Below are 12,102 nucleotides of genomic sequence, written 5' to 3' on the forward strand. Positions count from 1 at the left end.
TATGAGTAGGCCTGTGGCTGTGAACTGAAATCCCGAGTGCAATCTTGAATAGTGCAATTCATCAGTTACATGCTGTAAATCTTGCTATTACTCTGATCAACCAGGAGATGGCGCATTTCTTGTTGACTATGTATATTTTTATTATTGGGGGGGGGGGGGAGAGGCAACATCACTCCTTATTCTCAGGACAACACTGGATTAGGCCCAGCAGGCCTGGCCAGGCTAATACGTGTATGAGGACTTGGAAGAAAGGGTTTAAAACATGGACGCAGAACCTCCAGTCATATCTGTTGATGGGTAAGCTACATTTAATAAGTAAATTACATAAAGTACCTATTGCTGAGGCGACATACTATGGAAACCAGTAAACAGAAAAAGCAGACAGGAAATGTTGACAAAGTGGCAGCGCTCTGCAAAGCCCATGGAGGATATACCTTTCTCAACACCACACTACTGGTAGTGAGAAGAGAAACCTCTTGTACAATGGAAGTGTAAGGGCAACTATAATATTTCAATACAAAATAGTTAAACCATATACTTCACCTTCTTCACAGCTGTAGGACTGCTGTCGGGACTTTGAACAGGACTAACTATGGGGCTTGTGTGTTCCTGTGGAATGCACTTTGCCATATACACGTTATAGTCCAAAAACATTTTTTGTCTCAAGCTGGCTGCCAGATCCTTCTGCTTTGGCTGAGAGAGGATTTCTTCTGTGCTTCCTTTGCTGCTGCTACGGCTGTGTGTAAGAACTCCAGACTGGCTATTGGATCTACTGTGTGCTGGCAAGAATCCTAAATGCAAGTGGGGGGGGGGGGGGAGGAAACCTCAATCATTAATAAGTAATCAAATATGAAACACAATGACCATGAAAGCCAGAAGTTTAAGACGCTAAGACTCTAGTGAGATGTGATGACTATGTGTTCGTTAGTATGGCAAGACAAGAAGCATACATTTGGTTTTATCTGCCCGCTGTGGAAGTGGATACAATATATACCAAGATTGCTGTACATTAGACTTTGTCTTTAATGTAGCCACTCTTGTAACTAGAGACATCACTCTTGCACTTAGCCAGTTCCCATAGATGTGTTTTATTAACTCATCAGTGAAAAAGATTTGAATTTTCACACCACTGTGCCAGATGGTGCCCTAAGGCAAATGCTAACTAAACTGGCTGCCAGGAAATCCTTTTGAAGAGTTAAAAAGTACACATTCTTAATTATTTTTAAAGATTAGTGCAAGAAGCAACGGTTCTTTGCAATAGAACCATAAGGATGAATAGAACACAGAAAGTTCCAGAAAAAAGGCAGCCAAGGGTGCTAATCCTGGTACGTTAAGGAAATTCACCATACAATGGGAACAGGGATCCTCCCAGGTCTAAGTGAGGTTATATACCCACACGTCATGGTAAGAAAGATACACACATCCCCATCAAGCTTCCCATGACTTCTGGCAAAAAGCTGTCTGCTCTGCCTTGAATCAAGTGCTATGTAATTGCCATGCTATAGGTTAAATCCAGTGTTGGCCATGCAGTTTGCCCAGCTCTCCTGAGCAAATTTTGGAAGTGTACAGGGGGAGGGGGGCTACAGCAGGGAGGGGGAGGAAATTGCTCCCCTCCTGGTACCTTTGACAAAGCTGCTTATGTCAGCCAAATGACACCATTGGGTACAATCCTCTATGCTCAAAGGTTCAATTATGGTCCAGTTTCTAGATTTCAGATCTATATTGTTATACTATATCAGAACTAACTTAAGCATCTTGGCAGGTCACAAGCCACCAAAAACATTTTGTTCCACTAACTTTCTAAACAGGGGAAAAATTGTAACAGGAGAGGAAGGATGAGATAATAGGGTTTATTAAATATTAATGGAGGCTTGCCACAGTAGATTTTAGAATCACAGATCTCAGCCAGTTAAATCTTCTGTTTCTTGCCAATGTAACTTTAGAACATTTAGATTCATGTCGGTTTGAGTCATTAAGATGCCTTCAATTGGGCTCCTGTTTTTCCTAAATATTTCTCTGAAGAATATGTGTCATTATCTGATCAATCTAAAGTAACAATGGAATTTTAAATGCAAGCTGGCACAGCTCAAAAAAGGAAAAGACCAGAAGCAAGTCTAGAGAAACTGCCCTACTAAAATACTTCAAAACTGAGTGTCCAAACATTTTACAAGTCCTTTCACAGACCACCTTTTAAATTCTGCTTGTTGGACTGATACTAGCCTGGATTAAATATGGACTACTCGTTCATACAACATTTGCTGAAAGTCAAACATTACTTTACATTTCACCTTTAGGAAATATTTTTTAACTGCAACAAAAGTAAAAAAGTACTAACAAGTACTCTAAACTAGGGGTGGGCAAAAAGTAGTTCTCCAGATGTTTTACACTTCAACTCCCATCATCCCTGACCACTGGCCATGCTGGCAGGGGCTTCTGGGAGTTGAGGTCCAAAACACTTGAAGATCTACTTTCTACTGAACTCCTACTCTAAACCCCATTCTTACTCAATGCAGCAAACTACATATGGCAGGATATAAAAATGTGGGTTGCTAAAAATGGTTTTAATGGTGAGTCTAGGAGGAGTTAAATTACCCTCAGATTGCAATCTAGACATGTTCAGTTTAAGACACTGAATGCTCAGTGTTCCTTCTGGAATATGCAAATCCAATGAATCTTTAATAAGCTGATTTTTTGAGCTCACTTCAAGAAATCTTAACTCTATGAGCAAATGGGTTCCTACCTGGCTTGTTTCCACAAACAGCAATTGGCTTTTTTCCTTCAGATTTCAATCTGGAAGCTAGAAGGAATCTCCTAAACCATTCTTCCTTCTCCCTACCAGTCCTTCCAAAAAGATAAAGTACTTGATCCTTCTGAGTAGTAGACTTTGCTCCATCCTGAGATTGTTTCCTGGACTCTTCGCTGCTTAGGTCTACTTTTTCGGTAGGTGTCTTCTCTTCTGAGCTCTCTTTATCAGCCTGGACTTTAGCCATGAAGTCGTCTTGTCTCCCAAGCTCAATGCAAATAGGATACTTTTTATTCCAGACTCGTTTTCGAGCCAAACTTTTGGGGACCAGATGAATCTGGAAAACAAGTTGTGAGTCAGTTGCTTGTCCGACCACACTTGGAAGGGAATACAGGATAGAATGCATTAACCAAATTTAAATCAGTTGCAAAGACCACCACCTATAATAATCTGGAGCAGGCACTGGTTTTTCTGAGCTCTCTCAGAGAAAGCTCAGGCTTCTTCCAAGAGTCTTCTAAAAGTTTGGAAAAACCAGACAAAGCCACATCAGCCCTCCTCCATCCCCAGACTTTCCTGATGCTGCTACGTTTCCTCCCCTACAATAAGATCAGTTTGGGAAACCAGCAGTAGGGAACACTGAGAGCAGCTAGTGGCTGAGAGGAGCCAGTTATAAGCAGAGGCAAATTTCAGGGGGAAGGAGCTGACTCATCTTGTAATGGTGTGGATTTTCCAAGCTGAGAAGGGCAGTTCACCACCCCATAATTGCAAAGACCCATTATAATGTGACATGCACTCTCTGTTCATTATTTACTTGTAGGATGCCAGTTGGTGTTTTCAAAATGGCCTTCAGTATCCAGAATTAGCTGAGATGGGTTCCCATGCACTTTAACCTGAGTAGGCGAATACATTGGCTAATACATGACTCTTCTGCTACTAACACATGCAATAGCCCCTTAAGCCGGTGTGTCAAGCTTCCAAATTCCATTTCAGAGAAGATATTGGGGGCTGCATTCCAGTGATGAGTGGGGCCAAGAGCAAAAGGGGCAGAGCCAAAATACCAAACATACCAGCGTATTTTAGCTTAAACCTTTTAGTGCCAGTAACTATGCCTTAGGAGAGGTATTCCAATCTTTTACTAAAGGAAAAAAACTGCACAAAAGCCAGGAAACTACCTAAGGATCAGAGGTCAGACAAAAGGGGGCAGGGCTGGATTTGGCCCATAGGGCTGAGATTTGACACTCCAGCAATCAGTACCATGGCCTCAGTACACTTAGGATCCTAAACCTAAGCTGCAGAGATCAGATTTCTTCTTCATTACATTTGGTCTGTTCCATTCTTTTCTAATGGTTCTAAAATAAATCCTACAACCAAGTATAAGTCTCAGGGAGAGCAATCCTATGCCCACCAGACAGCTCTGAGCTGAGAGACAAGGCTCTGAGCCAGGAAACCATGCTCCCCTCCCCATCCCTCTCATAGCCAGTGTGGAGAGAATTGCATCAGCTACCTCTCAGAGCACAGAGACAAGAAAAAGGGGGGTGTTCTGGGTGGCGGGGAGGGGAGGGGAGGAGACCAGGGCGGCTGTGTTATGCCATTTCCTATGGCTGCCCCAGCCTCCTTCCTTCCCCCTCTGGGGCACTGCTGCTAGACGGGTGCAGTCTAGCAGAAATGCAGGGTGGCTGGAGCACAGAGCCACTGCTCTCCTCCCGCCTTGCATCGGATACTCGGCAGCCTCTGAGTTTGGATAGGATTGCACCCTATAAAGCCAGTTCTCCATAGATGCAGAACTTCTTGAATTTAATATTTAAAGTCCAATAAAAAGGGAAGAATCAAGATCATTCTATTGGCTCTGTTGAGAGACCAGCAACATTTGGCTCCTCCTCTCCTTGAGGTTTTTATAAGGCCTTTGAAACAGAAAACTAATGCCAGAATTTGACCACCCCCTCTCTTCTTTCTCCCAATCACTTTCCTATTGTATCATGTCTTTTAGACAGTAAGCCTGAGGCCAGGAACTGTCATATTTTAAATCTTTGCAAGCCACCCAGGGAGGCTTTATCTTTTGCTGAAGAGATGGGCAAAAATCCTTCAAAACAAAACAATTACAGTCCTTAAATGAAATGAAATCCCACTTGGGGAAAGAGGTCTGATACCATGTATAGACCCTGTTTAGACAACACGCTAAGCCACAGTGGTTACGTATTTTGAGCTAAACATTATGGCTTAGCATGCTGTGTGAACCATGACTTACAGCTTGTTGTGTGAACCATTCCTAACCATGGCTTAGTGTGTTGTCTGAACAGGCCCATAGGAGACCAGACTTCTGTACACTGTTAGTTAACTCTGAATAACTACTACCTGTGGTTTCATACTAACTCATTAAATCATGCAACCCTACTGGTCTGAAATGGCCCATATTTTTAGTTTTGATTTTTAACCTGGTTACATAAATGGTTTGAAAATTAGGACCAAACACTGGAAAATGAGTAGCGAGAGAGAGAGAAACAAATGGTACCAAAATTTGGGGCAGAGGGAAGAGGAAAATACATTCTAGCCATTTGTACATTGGGAGAAAGCAGTCTTGTTTAAAAGCCAGTCAGAGCAGAACTAGATTTTATGGGTAATTCAGGAATACCACTGAAAGAAGCAGCCTAAAGACTATTTATCTGCTATAATACCTAGGGATACTCAACATGTGACTTCTCTGCCTCTACTCCATTCCATTGGCTGCCAAATTTGGTGGACAGGGAAACCCTCAGCATAATTATGTCTGAGAATTCATAAATACTAGGGGGCAAATGGATGGGGCAAGCAAAACACAGGGATTATATATTGGCAGTGGTCCATGTCATTCATAATGGGTAGTTCTGATGATTTTCATGTGAAAACATTGCAACAGACTAAAAAACAATTGTAAAATAAACATTCCATCATATGGGATTACTAATGAATATTAATTAGAGCTTACCTTGCTGTCCGTAAGATCATAAATTTTCTGGCTAATGTAGATGACTTCAGGCTTGGCTTCATTGTAAATAGCTCTTCTGGAAATATTTTTGTTGGGTTTTGAAAGTCTCAAGGTACTTCCTTCAAGTCTCACAAAGACAGAGTGAGTCAATGTAGCATGGTATGTTTCTGGATCATAGTTGTGGATCTCATTCATCCACCCCTAGAGAACACACACAAGTTATTAAAAGGCGATACTTCATTCATTATCATTCCTATGAATAATTAGAAATATCAACTACTGTAAGCCTAAGTGAATCCCTAACAGAACATGTTCAAGCTATCTTCTACCCCAGTTACCAGAAGGACTGGTCCCTTTTCATCAACCACATCTCTTCTGTAACATTTGAAGGGGAGACATGTTTAGACACGTAGAGCTGGTGATGGCTAGAGCATGACTATGTCTCGGCAGGCCCCAGAAGGAACTAAGTGATTCAGGGCTTTCTAAGCTAAATATTACTGCTGGAGCAGAGAAAGAGAAATAAAGAAGGAGTGGGGCAATTTGCCTGTCCAGACTTAAAAGGAAATGAAGAATGTAAAAGGTAGGTAAGAGTGGTATAAAACGCCTCACTGAGAATCAAGTGCTTGCTAGCCATGTAGGCAAGTCAGCATGTGGCCAAAGGAAACCAGAGGGAAAGGTCTCCAGGGATTCCTGACAACCAACACACCCAGGAGCCTTACCCCATGCCCTTTCATCGCCTCTTAAAAAGTCACAAGAAGCATGTCATCCACATCACAACACAGGCCTTGCCATTCCGACATGGTGCAAAGCCCTTCCTTAACTGCTACAGTACAATGCAAAGCTCAGCAGGGATCTCTTGCTGGGAGTGCTTTCTCCAACTGGGGCCAGATCTACAGCAAGCAGGATATAACACTTTGAAAATGTTATATGGAGTGTGTCCTGGGCCCCATATTGTTATAAACCATTATAAAGCAGTAGTGTAGCCGTAGATCCCACCCTGGTGTTGTCCAGATGTGTTGGACTACAATGTCCGGCATTTCACAGCCAGACAGCCATGCTGGATGCAGATGATGGGAGTTGTAATTCAACACATCTAGAGGATGCCAGGTTGGAGAAGTCTGGCCTATGTTATCTTCTAACTGCTCCACAACACTTGGTGCATTTTCCATGACTACAGAAGAGAACAAACTGGCCTGTGTATACATGAAGCTTTTGTGCACATTGCTGGCCATAGCTGACATCATGTGAGAGCATCATCAGGCCGTTACAAGCTAGTACAGGCACAACATTAACACAAAGTACACTTCTTAGCAGTAACAGAAAGAATCCCAAAACATCACACCACTCTATAGCAGGAAATGAAACTAGTACTGAAAAGTTATGGTTTTCTGCAAGAGCTTATATTTGAGACATTGCCAAACAAACATGATTCAGACCAGCCTCCAGTTGCTCTTTTTCAGTATTCCTGCCTTTCTTTCCATTTAAATTGCATAATGGAATTAGAAGAACCACATGCTGTTCTACTGATTTATTACACCTGCTGGCTCAGGTTTTACGGTTAAAGTAACTGGATTAAGTTCTGCCAGTCTAACCGTATCAGAATTCCATCCCACTCATTTGTTTACTTCACTAGCAGAAAAATAGCACCTTTATTTATTTGGGCACATTAAATACACGTGTGTTGCTTGTAAGGGGGAGGGGGGAAATTAGAACCTTTTAGCCAAAGATCTCTCAAGTCTCTTAAATCCAAGTCCAGTGCTTTAGCCATCACATAACATTGCTTTCATCCAGCTACAGATGAACAGGATCCATAAACAGCAGTTTCCCTTACATTATTCATGACAGAGTTATCAACCCATCAAGCAAGCAGTGCCTGGACTCTTTAGAAGAAAACGGTAAGTTTGTCTCCCCACCCCACTTACATAAATATGTCTTTCTTCTTTTTTCCAAGCTATACATGCCCAACTCTTTTAGAAGCAGTTGAAAACGCTGGCTATGGTTAGCCTGGACAAGAAAAGATCAAGGAGAGACAGGATAGCAGTCTTAATATCCAATGCATTACCACACTGAAGATGGAGCAGGCTTGTTCTCCATTACTCCCAAAGGCAAGGTCTAAAACTAATGAATGGAAATTGCAGAGAAGCATATTTTAGCTAAACGTGAAGGGAAATGCTCTTATGGTAGGTTGGTGGGCTGCCGGAGGTATTTAAGCAATGTTTGGCTGGCTGTATGGAAGAGATGTTGTAGTTGCATCCAGCTTTGTAGACCCTGCATCGAGCAGTGGGTTGGACTAGAACAGGGGTTTAGGGTCAGTGGGCACATTTGGAATTTTGAGACAGTGTCATGGGCTCCTTCACAAAATGGCTGCCATAGGGTAGGAGCTTGCCCATTCATGAAATGGCTGCCGTGGGTGATCACAAAACACTCATTTCCCAGAAAGCAAACTGGTGAGACTTAAAGAAAAATAACCTGCCCAAGAACATAAGTACATGGCAGAGGTGGGATCTGAGCTCCAAAACATAAAACTACGCTTTCACAGTCAAATAAAGACAGAGCAGGAGGGCAGAACTTCACCTTGTAGCATGTTCAAAATAAATAACTAAAACATGTTAAGAAATAAAATTCAGGATGATCCCTGGACTAGATGATTTCCAAGACCCTTCAAACTCTGATTTCAAGATAAACGTTTTCAGAAATAATTGTGTAGTTTATTTATTTTTAAAAACCTTTAAACTATACAAAATATGGTAAAATGAAATCGAAAGGCAGATGTAAACCAATCTCCAACTCAATCAAGTAAAGAAGGTATTGCTATATTGATTCACAGTAGAGCAAAAGAGAAAGACGGTGCAAATTGAAAGTCAACATTTTCATAATTTTAAAAATATAATATTTTAGTATTATTTTGATAGTTTTATTGTTGTATTTTTGTTGTTGTTGGGTTTTACAGTTGTAAACTGCCCTGAGGGAATTTGCCAATTGAGCAGTATAAATCTAATAAATAAATCAATAAATAATTTTGGTACCATTTTACATGTCAACAACATTTATTATTTTTAGCATCTTGACCCAATCTCTATACCCACAGAATTGTGGCAAAACCTTCCTAGGTTCAATATGTCTGAATGCTCTCCCATGTTTGAATACAGATGCCATCAGGTAGAACGACTCCCTCCACTAGGCTGCTGTTCATGGCCAGGGCCATTTTGATCTAGGAGAATGTTCAAGGATGTGGCCCCCTGTCCAGATTCTAATCTAGAGCAATACACTCCAGGCAAGCCATATGAACTGGGAGTCTAGAACTCAGGGCTGACCTTCCTAGAAAGTAAAAAATGGTGGTCGTCAAGGTTCCTGCCCTTACGCTTCCTACTAAGGAAGCCCCACTCTAACTTTTCCTAAGGGAAAGGCAGGTGGAGATCATGGTTGCTTAAGTACAGCTGGGCGGAACCACACAGCAGCCAAGAAACCTTCCTCATCCCTGTCCCCCAATCTTTCTATTCAGTATTGACGCATAGCTTTGGTTTGCTGCCTCTGCAACACTTAACAGTAGTCAAGGAGCCTTAAGCGGAGTCGGGAATTATGCCCAAATAGCCAAATATGCTCAAATAGACTTCATAAAAGAAAAACACATTGTCTTTCAGGAAGAAAAATGCTAGTATCCCAATCTTGTAAACATGCATTATGTCAATAGTCATAAGCACTTGCTTTAGACCCTGATTTGTTTGTCTTGTAGCTCCTGCCTACAACTCTTGTTGAAACAGACTCTGTCTGCATTGTGTTATCTATAGAGACTTGTGCAATGATATCAAGGTCACTTGAGCAGCATGCAAAGACATCTTTCACCTAAGGGTTTACTCTGTGTAGATGTACTTCAAAACAGTTTTGGTTGTTTATATTGTAAAGCAGTCCTACTATAACAGAGAGAATATACCGCAAAAGTAGTTGGACATTAATCTGCTTGACATTATTACTCAAAGAGCCAATGGTAGCTTCTGAAACCATTAAAAGGGATGATACAAATTATTTCAGTGTTCCAAACTGAGACTTCTTCTGCCCTCCCAAAGGAAATAGCTGGAAAGTATCACTTTCCTATCTCATTGCAAGGGACTAGGATGGGAGCAGAGGCACCATTTTTTTTAGTTGTATGCGATGCTGGCTCAGCAGCAGTGCATAAACACACAAGTGATCCTAATACATATGTGTTTTCCCTCACTGTACACCTGGAGGACAGGCATAAAATTCCTCTTAGTATCATATATGCATCGGAGCAAATCAGGGGGAAACCAATACAAAACTGGATGTGAAGTTACTCTAGAAATACAGTAGCCGGCGCTACAGTTTACCCTAATAGTACATTGGGCTAAAACAAGGAATTTCCTAAGAACACAAGACACTACTTTTATCTTAATCCCATATTTTAAAAAGGGGCAGAGAGTTGTTAGGCACATGGCATGGTGAGACCAGGGCTAATTACAGTTGATACCTCCCAACGAGGAATGTGAAGGCCTGGGGGGGTGGGAAATGGGGAATGAAATCAAAATATGTTCGACCCCACCCCCACCCCAATTTTCCAAGAGTCCCTGAAAATCCCCTGGGATTTTTTTCCTGGTTCCCATCAGCACTGGCACTGTCACTGCCAGGCAGTTTGCTCAATTGTTAAGAGCAAGTTTCAAGAATAGAAACTTGCCAATACCCAGGCTGCAATCCTTGCAGAACTAAGTTTCATCTCTGTCTACAGGCCATTGAATGATCCTTACATTAAAAGAAGTTGTCTGTGACTTCAGATACTAGATTTTTTTTTAGAAAATTAACACACTTGTATTTAAACTTAAAACTTCCTCCATGTCACTTTCAAGATGCTGGACTAGTTAAACTCTGGACTCAATCAACAGCGCTCTTCTGTTCTTATGCAAGACAGGTCATTTGTGGGACAGAAAAATATTAAAGATTGTTACATAAACATTGCGATATTGCTAAAGTAATTTTGAAAGATAAAACAAGATTACAAGCCTTCCACTTTCTTATGCATGTTTGCGATCTTTTAATTTGCGAGGTTTCACGTGGTGTTGGCTTAGTTTATCTGTGCTGACTCTCAGATTACGCAACTAAGACTCAAACACCACTTTGTGTTTAGTGTTAGGTTCTAGTCCCAAAGCCCAAAATCTGGAACATGCATTAGTAATACAATTCAAATTTCATTTTGTATGAGAACATAGATAAAATGTCTGAACCTCTGGGAGATAATTGTGGTATTTGCAGAGTTCTGCTACTTGTTCCATGGGATAAATCGGGCTACAAGGCTGATTGATGAACACACTTTGCTCTTAAAAGTCTGTTTAAAATTAAACATTCCACTCCTGAATATATTACATGGGGTTAAGGAGAGCTTCACATATTATAAATCCTACACTGGTTTTGCAGTAGTGTTCCTGCAGCAGACAGGTAAATGTGGACATTATACATGCATCTAAATATCTGAGTATGTGTGTTAGGGAAGGGAACAAATTTCCATGCTACTTCCAAGGCAATATAAAACATATGAAGCTACCTTATATTAGGCCACAGCTAGACCTAAGGTTTATCCTGGGAACATCCAGGGTTCACCCCTGCCTGAGCACTGGATCCCCTGTGTGTCACCTAGATGAACAGGTTTGAGCCCTGGACGATCCTGGGATAAACCTTAGGTCTAGCTATGGCCTTAGCCATTTAGCATTCATTATATTTCTGCACTTTAAATTAAAGACATAATGAAAGCACGCACAAGAGGAGTACTGTGGCACTTTAAACACTAATGGTTTTGTGACTTACTGTTCCACAAGACAAAGGACACTTCATCACACACTGTAGTCCAGCCTTCCCCAAACTGGTGCCCACCAGATGGTTTGGACTTCCATCAGCCCCAATTAACATGGCCAATGGTCAGGAATGCTGGGAGTTGGGAGTAGTAGTCCAAAACATCTGGAGGGTACCAAGTTGGGGGATGCTGTTTTAGTGTATTAATGTTTATGCCACAATAATTCTTATTAGACTTTACGGTATCAAAGGACCTTTTTCTTTTGCTGCAACAGATTAATAAGCTCTCTCCCTGAAATTAAATGCATTGTAACATTATTTTAAAACAATTACTGAATAGCCATTGAATGAGTGTTTCACAAATTTTATTGGTTTGTATACTGTTAAAAACTAACTTTGCTATTACTACCATTGTAAAAATTGTGTTTGTTTTGTTTATGAGATATGGGGTGTTTGTACTTTGATGCAACCTACAGATATATTGAGTTAATCACAAAAGAGCTTTGTATTTCACTCTGGCCTAGAAAAGCACACATTTGAAATTGTGGTTTAATTGGTTATATTGACTATAATGGTGTCTTGTATTTCTCGATCACGGCACTTA

General features: G+C 41.1%; 1 protein-coding gene across 1 annotated transcript in view; it reads right to left on the bottom strand.

Annotated features, from left to right (window-relative positions):
• Positions 1–12,102, bottom strand: part of TEX2 (testis expressed 2) — a 95,458-nt gene that overhangs the window by 26,921 nt on the left and 56,435 nt on the right. The window contains exons 3-5 of the mRNA XM_063120000.1: positions 5,706–5,906; positions 2,741–3,080; positions 544–791 (exon numbers count right to left, since the gene is read on the bottom strand). Of these exons, the coding sequence (XP_062976070.1) occupies positions 544–791; positions 2,741–3,080; positions 5,706–5,906 (789 nt within the window). The remainder of the gene's footprint in view (positions 1–543; positions 792–2,740; positions 3,081–5,705; positions 5,907–12,102) is intronic.

Source organism: Elgaria multicarinata, chromosome 3 (assembly GCF_023053635.1).
Source record: "Elgaria multicarinata webbii isolate HBS135686 ecotype San Diego chromosome 3, rElgMul1.1.pri, whole genome shotgun sequence".
NCBI classification, from domain to species: Eukaryota; Metazoa; Chordata; class Lepidosauria; order Squamata; family Anguidae; genus Elgaria; species Elgaria multicarinata.